Source organism: Macadamia integrifolia, chromosome 6 (genome assembly GCF_013358625.1).
Source record: "Macadamia integrifolia cultivar HAES 741 chromosome 6, SCU_Mint_v3, whole genome shotgun sequence".
Taxonomy (NCBI): Eukaryota; Viridiplantae; Streptophyta; class Magnoliopsida; order Proteales; family Proteaceae; genus Macadamia; species Macadamia integrifolia.
The window spans coordinates 33,969,867-33,984,853 of NC_056562.1; the positions used below are offsets into that span (position 1 = coordinate 33,969,867).

The 14,987-nt window shown below is 37.8% G+C and overlaps 1 protein-coding gene across 3 annotated transcripts in view; it reads right to left on the reverse strand.

The window, feature by feature from the left end:
- Positions 1 to 10,365: 10,365 nt before the first annotated feature.
- LOC122081958 overlaps positions 10,366 to 14,987 on the reverse strand; it is an 8,413-nt gene continuing 3,791 nt past the window's right edge. For 2 of the 3 annotated variants that reach the window (XM_042649397.1, XM_042649398.1), the window contains 2 exons: positions 14,184 to 14,244; positions 10,366 to 12,823 (listed from right to left, as the gene is read on the reverse strand). In XM_042649397.1, coding sequence (XP_042505331.1) covers positions 10,668 to 12,823; positions 14,184 to 14,199 — 2,172 coding nt within the window. In that variant the 5' untranslated portion in view covers positions 14,200 to 14,244 and the 3' untranslated portion in view covers positions 10,366 to 10,667. Of the gene's footprint in view, positions 12,824 to 14,172; positions 14,245 to 14,987 lie in introns of all 3 variants that reach the window. The other variant, XM_042649396.1, reaches the window with a different exon arrangement.

Sequence of the window (14,987 nt, forward strand, 5' to 3'; positions counted from 1 at the left end):
TTTCTGGATGAAAATCTTTGATCAGATGTTCTATTTTTATCTGATAATTAATAATAAAAAAAATCCCTAGATTAAGGAAATCTACCAAACAATCCCCATCTCTCTCGCATATCAGCCCGAAAGTCTTCTTCTTCTTATTCTTTTTTTTAGGTGGATGTGAGTATGGTTGGAAGATTAGGAGAAAAAAAGAGAGGCATCATTCAATATCCCTCTTTTTTATTGAATGATAAAATAATAATAAAAAAAGGGGGGGGGATTTATATGCCTGTCTTACCTATTCTCTAGGTCATTCAATTATAGTTAGAACTTAGTTATTGACGTACATTTTAGGGAGATGGATTGCTATCATTTTAAAGTTCAGTTCCCCACTAATGAGGGGATTGGGTGATCAGTTATCTAGTAGAAAGCATTTAATAATAAGAGAGAATATGGGATCCACAAGCGGGATGTAAAAGGATATGTGCATGAATCTGCACGCGGGCATCATAACTTCTTTTTCCCTACTTTTTGTAAGTTATTCCAAATTTCTAATTCTCTACCAAACCTTGTCCTAGCCAATCACAGATAACAAAGAGATCTTGGGATGTATTCATCTCTCTCTCTCTCTCTCTCTCTCTCTCTCTCTCTCTCTCTCTCATATGTTTCTATTGTCTCTGAGAAATAAAATTACGCAGTTAGTGGATGCCCATGTTCCCTAGTCCAAGGCTCAACTGAGCACTAACTTCTTCAAACTCCAAGATGGATAGATTCTGTGAACTTGGTTTATAGAAGAAGGGAGAAAAATAAGCCTAGACAGCCAAGTAGTCGACCAAATTCTTAAAGCCCACTCTTCCAAGGTAATATAACCATTACCCATCTGTTCAATGTAAAAATCATATTTTATGGACAATATGTAAGCTCTTAATTTCTTTAACTCATTGGCTTACAAGAGCTTGAGTTATTTATTTATTTATGTATTTATTTTAGGATAGAGAGTGATGTCTGTTTGCGTTTTTCATGCCCAAACATATGGGAAAGGAGAGGCGGGCCTAATGCAAGCAGATAGCATTCCTCCCATTTTAATTTAGAGAAAAGGTTCCGAAGCTTTATAAGGTACACTAGGACTTTTTCTTTATCCCTTTTCTTTTTACGCGAAATGACATCCTTACCCTGTCTATGTATGAAATCGTTTTGATGCTGTCCCCATGCTACTTCCTCATGGTTCCCTTTTTTTATTTTTTGGTAGAACCTTATAGTTCCCTCTCTCTTTAGTTTATTACCACATGCTTTCTTGAATTTATTACTGTATTTTAGGGGGTTAGGTATTGCCGTCGGCTTTCTCGGAGCTGGCGCATCATCCAATGGAATGGCTGGGAGGGAGGGGTATAGGGAACTTTTTTAAGGAGATAGAGAAATACATAGATCTGGGTATACCAATGGCATACCCAGCCTTTTCCCTATATATAAATATAATTTAAAGAAAAAAATGATAAAAAAAAATAAATTACCACACACTTGGAGAATAAGGGTGCTGATCAATTAGTTCGGTCCAGTTTGGATCCGGCCTAATCAGTTTTAGGCATGTATTAAGCCGAATTGAAGTCTTTTTTTCCTTTTTTTCGGTTGAAAAAACTAAAAAATAAAATTGCAGAAAAAAATTGAGCATATTAACATCCAACTTCTAACCATGGTTCAATTTGTATTGTATCGGCTGATATGTGTTAATATCATTTATCTTTCTTTTGTTTGAAAAAATAACAAAAAAATCTCTTTTATAATTATATTTACAAGACTTTAGAATAAAAATAAAAATTATAAAATTTTTTTATTTCTTCCTCACAATTCAAAATTTTTAGGGTTTCAATTGATTTCCAACCACTTTTGATCCAAACTGATCCAATGTCCAACTATGGGTTTAAAAACTTTGATGACATTGCAAATGTTCCTGACTTCACAAAATCGTGAACTCACATGATCATACATTACCTTTGGATTTGATGGGAAAAGAAAACGGTGGTCAATGGGCTAATTTTATGATAATCTAAGAATATGACAAGTATCAAACCCGCTTAGGAGATCAGTGAGGTGTCCCACCAAGAATACCGTAAGTACCAGGGGGATTGAGAGATCAGTGAGGGTGTGCAAACTTTAGTCCCACATCGCCTAGGTAGAGATTCCTGGATTAGTTAATAATCTCCATCATTTTAAAACCTTGAGGCTTACGGGCCAAAGAGGATAATATTGTGTAAAGTTAATGGGGCCGGGGACCCACCTGGAATCCACGTATGAATCCGTAATAAGAATATCATAGAGAATCTCAGTATTGGGAAGAGTGGTTTTCCTATCATTTTCCAACATGGAAGTATACATATATATATATATATATAATAAAAAATAAAACCAAGGAACATGGCTACCCTCTTGGGCCTCACCTTGTTTTAAAAAACTCAGGAAGAAGAGAGGAAATGGGGATAGAATCCAAGTGAGAAAATCCCATGAATGGCAAGAAACATGCTGGCCCATTTTTATATACCAGAGTGGGAACATTCTTGCCTCACTTCACGTGATCTCTATTATTTATTTTCTTCTTAATATGTTGAGTGAGGTTATTGTTTGGGAGCTTATCTTCTTGGTTGGAAGCAAGGAAAGAATATCCCTACAAGGGCAAAAAACGTGGGGTTGGTGGCTTCAGTATATACTCAGTCTACATATGTTACTTCCACAATTATTGGTGAGACTTTATGTTTGTTTGATTCCAATGGGTCAAGGTCATATTTTCTAGAGTTTAATGGGTTTTTAGAGTTCTCACGTTGGCTGGCACTTCAGTCTTTCTTAAGAAGTATCGATTGGAAGATTTCTCAAATTTTTCATCAGGCCAATGTGATTGCAAATTCACTTGCAAAGAAAGCAACTCACTCTTGCAATGTTATGTACGATGTATTTAGCAAATCTAGATTTCGTTTTGACTAGTGTATTGTTGATCTTCTCTTGTTCTTTAAATAGATTTTCTGATGATGGTGATGTTGAAGGTGAAGAGTTTATTTAATTATTTTATATTCGTATCCCATTTGGGTGTGCCTATATATATATATATTTTTTTTCAAATAATTTTTTTGATGATTTTTAGCAAAATAAAATTTATTTTCACTTATATAGACCCCAAAATTTATGCATAAGGAAGTTGGACTAGGGTCAAACTAGATGATGAACCGATAAGATCACCAATAGGTCTTGGAATAAAGCAGGTTGGTCAATGTATTAGAAGGGTTTGGCCTCGATCAATATGCTGAAGAGTCTATGGTGAGTCTATCCCACCCCTTCAAAAAATCCCCACAAAATTTGGCTGGGATTTGAAGGAAAGATGAAGCAGGGTCACAACTTTTAAGTTGTTCCCCTTATTTTACTATTATTCTTTTCTCTATTATTTATAACTCCACTATATGTGGAGTCCACAATTTTAATTTCTTCACCACATTTTTTCTACAAACAAACAAATCTTAACAGTTCTTTGGAAAAGAGAATATAGCCTTGTTTATCAAAATAAAGTCCTTTATTATCATTGAATGTGTTAAGTTATGACATATGTTTTTTTTGGCTAACAATGGTATCCACGCCTTCGACCTGATTACTCATGCGAATCCATACTGACCCCATAACCGATATGACATGTTCCATCAACAAATTGCCAAAACAGTAGGGAGTAGTGACCGTATAAGACTGTCTACTCTCACTCACCTTCTTATTTTATTTTTTCCTCATAGTTTATTGTCATTGAATCCTCTGTAATGTGAACTCATCTATGAGGCCTTTAAGAGAGTCCTTGCAGAAGCTTACCAGTCCTCCTTTCTAGGGCAATACTTGTGGCCATCCATCCCTTCCTTGGGGGAATCCACTACAAATAGGGTATGGACAGCAAGAAACGAGAAAGAAGAGAAGAAAGGTGTAAATTGCAAGGGACAAACAAAATGGGCCACAAATCTTCATGGTTTTAATCTACCATGCATAGTCCTTTTCTTGTCAATTATGGATTTTTGATCTTTCAGATTTGTCAGACACCACCTCTCTTTTATTAATGAGATGGTTGGTTCCAAGAGTCTTCGTGAGTCTTCTTGCATATAATAAATAACTCTTCTGTTCTTGCCTTAAATGATCATAAGAGATGAGCCTTTCAATACTTAAAAAATGCTTTATTATAACATAGTCAGTGGACCTACCGGTGATCTAACACATCAGATTATTATATATCTTACACCCCCCACACACAAAGCGTACGATAGGGTTTGATTCTATAACCTCTTTTCCTGGGTGCCAACTCTTCAAGAAGAAACTGCCACCACTAAGCTATCCTAATGTTTGTGTTGAGATGTTGAGAGTTATAAATGCAGTTTTATCCGGTAACGTGAGATCTTGGATGTGTCTTAATATACACTCTTAAATCATTTCTATCTAATTCCTTAAGGTATAATCTTGTATCTCTCTGTTGTCCTCTCTAAGTTGAATGTCCACATATAAGTCATGTATATAGAAGCTATATATGAGGGGAGTGCCAAGATGTTGGGAGTTAAATAGTTATAGTTCTACATCGATTTGTTTAGGTTTGCACACTTGGGCTTGACCTGACACTTTGTAGTGCTTAGTGGAGTTACTGTTTGAGATTGGTCATTTGATCAACTCCTCTCATGTGGAGCGATGCTTGGTTTACACCAATTTTCTTGCTTTCCAAGAATTGTGGCCATGAACCCCCTATTGATTCCTCCATGGATCTGTGCTCGACTCTTTGTCGGTCTATTATGCAATGACCAATAGACTCATGAACATGAAAAAAAAAAAAAAAAAAACTATTTTAGTTCTAAATAGTTTCGTATACTTGAGAACCTCTCCACTTAATTCCTTAAGTGTTTGAATTAGAACATGATATATAAAACATCCATTTTCATTACTTTCTCAACCACCGTGATGTGATATATCCCTTCATTAGGAGTTGCATGGCTATGTGAGATGAAGTGGAGATCTTATCCACTTTGGACTAGCCATGACATCCTTTGAAGAAAGTATGTTTTGCCCATTCTTCATGGTCAAAGAAAGTGTCTCATTCTGTTTTTGCTTATATTAATGTTACCCGCAGAAAGGGGATGTCGACTTGAAAGGACTTTTTGAATGGAACTTGGGACAATCTATGGCCCATGCTAAAAGAAACACCTTTTCTTTGAAGTACAACTACAGGAAATAATTGAAACATTCTTTTGTCCTCTTCTAGTTTTCTTATGTGGGTGTTGAATTGATTAAAAATTTTGGATTTCTATAACCCAATCTGATGTATTTTATCAAAATTGTGGCTAAATTGAAATTAACATTAAGATTTTTGAAAAAGTTTTCCTGCACCAAGAGGTGAAGGAACCGTTTAGTCATCAATGGCTGTCAATATATGCCCTATTTTTGAATGGTGGATAATATTTTTCGCCATTCTCCTATATCCTATGAACACCATCTGAAGGTCTTAGTCATGGGATTCTCCTCTGATTGTGACTCAAAAAAAACCTCGATCCTTAAGACTTTATGGTTTTAAATTGAAGGAAAACGATTCTTTGGGCCACTGGGGCAGGGTATGCTAGAATATCAATGTCTATCTCTATCCTCCTCATGTGAAATGATCTCGATGGCCTCATATGTACAATATCGCTTCATCGTACCTCATTGGTATACTCTTCTACACCACTTGCTCAAAGAACCCTCTCTCTAAATCAAAATATTCCAATGTGATTCACCTTTTGTATGTTCAAAGAATTGAAGACACATAGAGGAGGAGAGAGATAGACTGTGGTGGAGTTTACACTCCTTGAAAGAGAACACAATCACTGTCCTCTAATGTGTGTCTACGCCTAGAAACAACAGGTGAAAAGACACTCTATCCCATTCTGCACCAGACAGTAATCTTACCAAACTATAAAAATGGTTTATTTGTAGATAAGTACAATTAAACTACTCATTAACAATGCCTCACTTGGCGTGATAGTATTATAAAATGTCATTTTCTATGAATACAATTTGCTTATGGGAGACTCAATGTAGTGTACCAAATGAAGAGAGAAAATTAAGCCACTTTTATTTTCATGTTTAAGAGGAGGAAACACAAATTAAAGGATTAGATGGATAGGAAACTTCCAGGATTCTTCATTCTTGCCATAATACATGCATGCGTGGATTCATCATCATACGCGTGACCATTCCGTAAAGCTGTTGGAGAAGATGAAAAGCTCTACATAATATAAGCAAGCTTTCATTGTTACTTTATCTTCTATATATCACAAATTAAAAAAACGGAGTTATAAAATAAAAGGAGAAAGTAGGGGTGCAACAGGGCTGGTTGGGTCGGGCTTCTTAAAACCTTAGTCCAACCTTGAGTCCCTTTGACTGGGCCCAAATCCACCCTGACCCTGACTTAGGGCCGCAAAACTTCAAACCATGCCCAACCCTTACCCACCCTGAATGGTCCTGATTTTTCAGGGTCAGGCAGGGATGACCCAGATTGACCTTCTCGTTTGCCATCAAAGGCCGGGTATACCCTGATTCACCCTGGTTTTCCATCAAGCGCTGGGTATACCCTAATCCTGACACTGCAAAATATGAAATAATTAAAAAAAATATATTTTCATAATAAAAAAAAACACACACACACATACATAAAGTCACAAATTACTTGTCATGAGGAGAACATCTTAAGCAAACATTCAAACAATACAAATAACTCCAACTATTATGGTAAACAAAGAGGAGATCATCATAAGAAAGCAAATAATCCAAAAACTTTCAATTATTTGTCATGATAAACAAATAGATCATCTTATTAAGGCAACAATCCGAATATCTCAAAACTCTTGTCATGTTAAACAAAGAGTAGCACATGCTAAGAAAGCAAAAAAAATCCAAAGTCAATATCAGGGGCAAAACTAGGGCCGAGTTAGGCCAAAATCAGGGCCAAAAGTCAGGATAAAAAAATCAAGGCCAGCCAAAGATATCAATCCTTACCTGCCCTAACCTTGACTCAGGGTAAAAAATTTCAGGGTTGAGCCGGCTCTTAGGACCAAATTTTCGGATTGGTACTTGTTAGGAATTAGGGCAGGCCAAGGGTGGGTTCCGACCATCAGGGCCAAACTTGCACCCCTAGGAGAAAGGGTTCCTCATGTCGCCAATGTTGGAGGAATTTTTCATGCCACACTAATTGCAGTGTGTAGTACGGGCTTCAATTGTAAATCAAAATCGAATCAAATCGATTGATTTTAAACTATTAAATCATTAGTTTTGAACCAATTAAAAATGATTAGAAGTGGTATGTTATTAAATGATTGTTAAGTTTGTCTCAAATTTTTGACCCGTTTTAAAGATTGACCCACTCCGACATATTTTGGTGGCGATCTAAATGGGAAGACTTTTTTTTTTTTTTTGAAATATGTGATGGAAGCAAAGGGATTGGGTCGAAAGGCCCAAGCTCATATGAGGGTGCGTAATATGGTTTGACCAGATTGACTGTGACTAGCGCTTAGAGTATATAATGTACTATCGTCTTGTTGAGCAAGTCATTATAATTTGAGGGGTTTTTTCGAGTTAGTATTTTAGGGTGAGTTTTCTCGCCGCTGCTTGGGTATAATCTCTCTTCTGCATAGTGAAACATCTTCTTCTCGCCCGAGAACATAGCACACCACATCAGTGTGTGAACCTCGTTAAATCTCTGTGTATTGTGTGAATCTGTCTTGGTTTATATTTCGTATTTCTTGGTGTTTGCTTTAACAATTATACATAAACAATTAAAAACTGGTTAAACCTGACATTCCATACACGGATTCTAATGTTTTGTAATGAATTACATCATGCAAATTTATTTTGAGATTGAGTTCATTGTCACGGTTTCTAATGTTTTGTATTGAATTACATTATGCAAATTTATTTTGAGATTGAGTTCATTGTCAGGCTGCATAGTATATACTAGCGTTACCTTGTGTCTCTCCCCTCTTAGAGTAAGGGGTAAATATGACATTTCATAGGAGAAATTAGATAAGAGAGAGATAAACACAGGGAAGCGTTAATATATACTATGCAACCTGGTAGTGTTTTTTCCTCTGTTACTATTGAGACAAATTCCTAGGTTTATGAGATAAAAATAAATTTATAAAACAAGTAGGTTTACAAGACAGATAAAAGTAAAACAATGTCAAACCTACTTGTTTTGTAATGCGTCTATTTATCTTGTAGATCCAGGCAATTTCTCTTTAATTTAATATGGTTTTATTTTTAAGTCATAATTTATGCGTAGATGTCGTTGTGCAACCTCAACCAAAATATGTTCATTTCCAATTAAGATCAAAATAATTAACTCTAATCAACAACTAAACCGAAACCAATCAAACAGTTTATTAAATGGTTTCCATTTGGGGAATTGGATCAGTTTAATAAACGGTTTGATTCTAATTTTTACCTTTAATACCTTGAACCGAATTATAATAGTTCTGAATCTTCTGATTAACATCCTTAGTACGCAAAAGTCAATGGTCAGAAAGGAGATAAGAAATAAATGGATAAAATAACTTTTAACTGGTCATGCACTCCTACGCCTACGCCAAACACAAGGTTCTTTCGGATCTGGATTCGGATCCTCTTCAGTTCCCTTGTACGCCCAGCTTGCATTGGATGATCGAGAGCACACAATCCTGGCCATTGGATGCGCATTAGACGAACTGGGAACACTTGAGAGGTTATGGTTCCTTCTCACACCTTGGAGGATAGGATTCTTCTCCATAAAACCCAGGAACCAGTGAGTGATCCCATGGCTGGCTGACCTTGGGACTCATGCTCGGGTTCTCTCAACTGTGGAATTATTCTCCGGTCTCTAGGCTCTATGGAGAGGAGCTGGATCACGCCCCTTGAATGCCTAGGCATGCTTTCTCATTGGGGCCCGCACTAATACTGGCCACGCAATCAGGTACCGGTCTCTCCAAAAATAAAAAACCGGCATGCATTAAAGGACAGAGTGGGAACTTTCTTATTAAAATGAACTCATAAGATTTATGAGGTCCTACTAACAAAAGCTTGAAACGTTGTTGAATTTTAATAAACAATATTCCATGGACTTCCACAAAATATTGTTGGTGAAAGAGAGTCTGGATCAAATGGTTTGAGCATCCACAAATCGCCCCATGAGAAGTGTAGCAAGAGGGTTGATATAGTTCAGATTAGGGGTGTCAAAAAACCCTGGTCAACCCAAACCAGCCCTGAGCCCTAACAAGGTTTGGGCTGAGATTTCAGCCCATAGAGTGGGTTAGGTTTGAGATTTTCAGGCCCGAGGCAGAATTGGGTTGGGCTTGGGTTGAGATCCCAACCTAACCCAATCCAACCCAACCATGTGTATTAAGTATATAATCATATAATTATGCTATAATTATTAATGGGTACTTTTAGAAAAAGGTCTTTCGTATTCCACAACGTACACATGTGAAAAGACTTTGATCTTTGGCCTTTACAATGCATCAAGATCAAGCAACCAAGCAACAAATAGTATTTGGTTGGACTGGATTGGGTTAAACCCGGCCCAATCAGGGTCCATTAGGGCTGGGTTGGGTTGAGCTTGGGTTACTTTAGGGATAAAACCCAGCCCAACCCGGCCATTGACACCCCTAGTACAGATCTACATAAATCCAATCCTAATTGACAAGTGGCATTTGCCAAAATTTTATCTGATCCGATCCAGCTACAACAAATATAACATATAACATCTAAAACCTTCCCAACTAAACTGGGGTCGGCTATATGAAGACTTTAAACAAGGATAAATGATGATCCATGCAAAAAGATTGACAGATTATGACTAATTATAATAAGTGCCGACTGTCAACCTAACACACCAAATTCAGATACAAAGAATGCCTCGAAGAGAAAAGCCAAGTTGACCAAAGTTTTAAAATGGATTCGTTTGAGAGTTGCAATCCCAGTAAAACTAGCACTGGATCACAGATCAAGCCCAGCCCCCCTTCACTAGCTTGGAGCGGCTACGACCCATCCAGTATTTTTATTTTCATCCAAAGTAACAAAATCTAGTATTTTTCTAGGTTAGGATTTTTGAATCAATCACCCTTTTCTTGTCTAATGGTATTAGGCCTGTGGTCAGTATCAAATCTAGTAGATGACAAGAAGTTTCAGACAAGGATCTAAGAGGTATCTGATGGCCTCAACTTCTCCATGAGCCAACTAAGAATTTATAGATACATAGAACACATTCATTTAATAGAACAAATGCTCTAATAAGTTAAAAGGATCATCATGGTTCTTCAAACAGATTCAAACAATTGTTAAATCATTATATTGACACGTGGCAAAATCAGATTAGGAAGAAATAAATTGACCAATGTAAAAATCCCTCCAGGAGCTTTCTACCATTTCATATGAAGAAACAGTCTGATACTAACCTGCTTATCACCAACCAAATACAAGAAAAGATACTTCTGGTATGGCCAGACATCTGTGGCAGAGAATTCTTCAAGTTCAATCAGTCAAAAAGCTATGACATAAATAATACAGCAGAGAAGGCAAATGAAAATGCAGATTAGAACCAATTTCAAATCCCACCTGCCTGAATATCAACAACAAAAAGTAATGCGAACAGAACCCAATACCCTTGGCAAGAAATGTCAATTTCTTATTCAGCAAGAAAACGAAGTACAGCCACCAGAAGTTCCCGATGACTCGGCAACATCCTCTAATCTCATTGTTACTGCTACTTCCTCAACCAGCTTCCCCCTATCTGTTGAACCATCAACAGCTCTATTCAATCTCTTCAACCAGATATCATAATCTACAGGGTATGGAGTTCCACAGAGGCTATCAACATAATCAGCGAATGCTTTTAGGAGAGCTGAAACCTCACCAAGCTGCTGCTGCACTAAACGCCTGGCCCAGAATCTCTCCCGCCACTGTAGTGCTGATTCAATGGAATCCTGCTGCTGCATTGTTCCCCCACAGACAAAATATAGGAGATAAACAAGGCTCTCGGCATCTGATGCTGGACACAGTTTCCCCTGCTGAAGTGCATAAGTAGATGAGAATTGCAAATTTATGGCAGGACTATCTCTATCTTCCAGAACAGCATGCCCCCAAGATACAGGGACATATCGAAATCTAGTTCTGGAACCATGGGTGTCAACAACACGTATAATGTTCTCAGGAGAGATGTCCCCATGTTGGACATTGGCTGTTGTAGCACTTTTCAGAGCTGATAAACAGTCCCTGCAGCAGCATACTGCCTCATCAGGGGAAAATGGTCCATCCCGAGCAATAATGGATGACAGTGGCTCACCAACCAGAGATGTCACAAGAATTGGGGTCCCACACCATGGATGATCACATCGACCACCGGGGCTCTGTTTCTTACAAGGACCAGAATGCAAAATTCGACCGGAGGCAATTATTTCTGGCAAATACTTGCTTGAGATCTCCTGTTGCTTAAAGATGTTCAATACCTTAGTCTGCCTTTGTACTTGGTACCATAGACTCATATCCTCCCAAGATGGCTCAAGCATTGATGGATGAGCTCCCACATATACAGTTAATGGCTCACCAGGATGTTCAAGAGAAACAGCACTGTACGACAAACAGTTCCCTTCCATGAGAGTCTCCAGTATTCGAAACCCTTTTCGCCCTTGCTGATCCTCCAACAACAGTACTTCACCCATCTTAAGCTTCAACTGTGATGTTTGCTTTCCAAAGGTTGGATCGTCATTGTGGTCAAGTTCGACAATCTCTACTTTCTGGCCAGACTCTAGCATGGAGACAAGTGCACTGCTATCCTCAAAGAGGCAACATTCTAGCCTACGCTTGTGAAGACGAAGACTATGATCTGCAGCCAATGCGGAAATTGACTTTCTAGGAGGACCTTTCCATTGAACAATGGAGTAAAAAGTTGCTAGAAGCAGTTGCAGAGGTCCTAGGTCCCCCCAATTTGCATTTCCTAGCTTGTTCCATATTCTGTCCACAGGTGAAACAGTGACTTCAGCATGAAGCCTGATCCATTCTGCCACAGAGTGGTATGGGTTGCTTGTGTTAACTTCTAGTTTGCTTAGATCACCACCAAATTTGACTACCCCACCAAATTTAGAATCAAGAACTAGCAGATAGACATAATCACTGCTAACAGTATTGTACTTGCTCAAAATCCTTGATAGAAGTATATGAAAACCATAAAAGAGGGCTTCACAGATAGACGTAGCAGAAAATCCAAACTCATTTCCCTGAGCAATGTCTGGTTTAAACAGAGTAAATTCCACCACCTGGTCCCATTGAACTTGTATATCATTCCCATTTTTCGCCATCAAAGCTGCACCACAAAGCCCTCCAATCCTTCCCCTCATTATTGCCCTTTCCACAGTATAGAACTTGGATCCAGGATAACGGGGACAAGATACAAAGAATGGTAATGGTCCAGATTTGTGCCAGAAGGTGCGCCACAAGCCTTCCACAGCAGCATTCAGGAAGTCCTCCAGGGCAAGATACTCATCTTCATTGAGATCATCAGAAGCGTATGGTGAGTAAGGCATACGGAAAAGCTGCTGAAATAACACATCTTCTAATGCATAATCAAGTTTATGGACTTCATCAATGTGAAAAGGAGATCTAAAGAATTGCTTGCTCTCAGAAGAACTGGAACGTGTCTTCTCCAGAATCCAGTCTTCAAGACTCTGCCTAAATGCTTCAATGTCAACCAGCTTCCTTGCATAATCTTTTAACCCCTTGAACAGTCTTCTGGAAGCAGGGTTGAACTTGCTTGAAGTTGAAACCTCGGATCTCCTATCAGGGGAGACACCTAAACCACATAGTCCATTTTTTATTGTTAGTCAGGGAAGTAGATTTTTCTTTTCTTTGGGCGGGGGAGAAGGATGGTGGGGCGGGAAGGGGCTAAACAAAGTTGAAGAACAAAATATAGAAGTGAAGGCCCTAGATGAAAGAGAAACCAAGACCAAATAGTAAAGGCAATAGATAATAAATAAGAAAATAACATAGAATCTATGTCCTAGTCTTCCCAAGATTCATTGACATCATTGGAGGATCTTGGCCTCTACCAACAGCAGTGGTGATTAAATGCTTTAAGTTGTAGAAGAAATTAGAGAGATGAAAACTGTACTGATAAGAAAGGGTATATGGTAGGCCAAAACAAGGATGAAAGTGTATTAAAATGGAACCCCCCCACCCCTTTTCGTGATCTTCTGATAAATAAAGAGATAATAGAAAGAACAGGAGCATAACCTCCAAAACTCTAAAGAGATGAGTGGTGGAGAATAAAACCGCCTGGATAACAAAAAGACCACCTGAAAACACATGCAACCACCAAAGAATCTCATAAAATAATAATCCCCAAAGCAGACTTGTTTCCAGACCCTTTGCTTTCCTAGATCATTTGTGAGCAGTTGATTTTAGAAGCATGTACGATTTTTTGAAAATGGAAGAGAGATTTGCCAGAAATATTTGATTTAGAGACTGAGGAAAAGAAAGATGGAATCTAAGTTATCCATCTTCTTATATGATTTCTGCGTGGGGAAACCAGATTTTAGTTGCTAGAGCTAGAAGAATACTTTGCTGGAATTCAGTGAATATCATCCTTTTTCCACTTAAATCAGATAATTCCTATGACTTCTATTCCTACCTTGAGCATTTCTAGCTGACATTTTATGTGCAATTTTGAGTATTCTGAATTATAATGTCGTTAATTTTTTAATTTTTATTTTCAAGAGGCAATAGTAGAAGAAACTAGGGTTTCTCTTCTATTGTGGACCCATTACCCTTAGGACCTTATATCTTCCCCCAATTAGACTCCCTTATCTCTGGTAATTTGCCTTCTGAATGTCACTGATAGGAAAAAATTATTTGTCATTAGCTATCAAAGGAGGCACTGTTCATATATTTACATCATGCATATTTCTGTTTCAGATACTGCACTTAAAAAGTTTGAAGATGTCACCTGTAAAGGAATCTAGGTTTTCGAAACAAAACCAGACAATCATATATGGCACTGTACATGGCGTACAAGTGAATACAACAATGAGAAGTACAAAACCATTGGATCTACAAAGTTGACAACAGTAGTGCATGAAGAAGTGAAAGTTTCAAATAAAAGGCCATTGTCAAAAACAGCTCAGATCAATCATCAATACAAACCAGATCTCGACCTCCTGAAACTTCCATCCAAACTTTGCCCTGGGGTTGAGTCAAGATCCTTTTGATGCAAACCTGAGAAAGGTGACTAGTAAGATACCACGCAAACCATGCTTCCAGCTTATAAAAGTTAATAAATCTTTGGCAGAAAAGACAGGGGACTGGTAAGATAACATGCAAACCTTGTTTCCAGCTTATATAATTAAATGAAGCTTTGGTAGATTAATACTACAGAATTCAGTATGTTTCTATATTCTATAGCATACTAGGACGAACTATAAATAATTTTCCAAGGGACATTAATGAGGATCAGAATAGTCAACTGCCCAACAATCAGCACAGACCAGCAACATGCAAGCAATAATGAAGGCTTTTAAAAAGCAGGAAACTTCTGGGGTATCAATTTTAAAGATAAACTGTCTTTAAAATTGACCAGAACCAAGAGAAACAAAGTGAAGAAATCATCTTCAAACTTCTATTCAATAGATCAACCAGAATTCTCCTCCAACACTGACCGGCACTCCTCTTCATGAAGATGATTTGAATGAAAGTAGTGTGCAGCTGGAACAGCAGGAGTTTTTTTGGACAGATGTTGAGCTTGAACCTGGGCCAAACTTATGCTTGAAAGAAGGCCTGTATATTGCCTTGGCCCCAAATGAAATCCATGTCCGGGCCTCCACCATTGCATATTCTTGATCCATTGTTAGACACCATTGGTCCTAAGGGTAATTGTCATGTGTTCAGTTCCAGGTGTAAAATGAGTTTTCCAAAATCTTACTAATTGAGTTTACCTGTAGTTCTATTAAAGAAAAAATTTG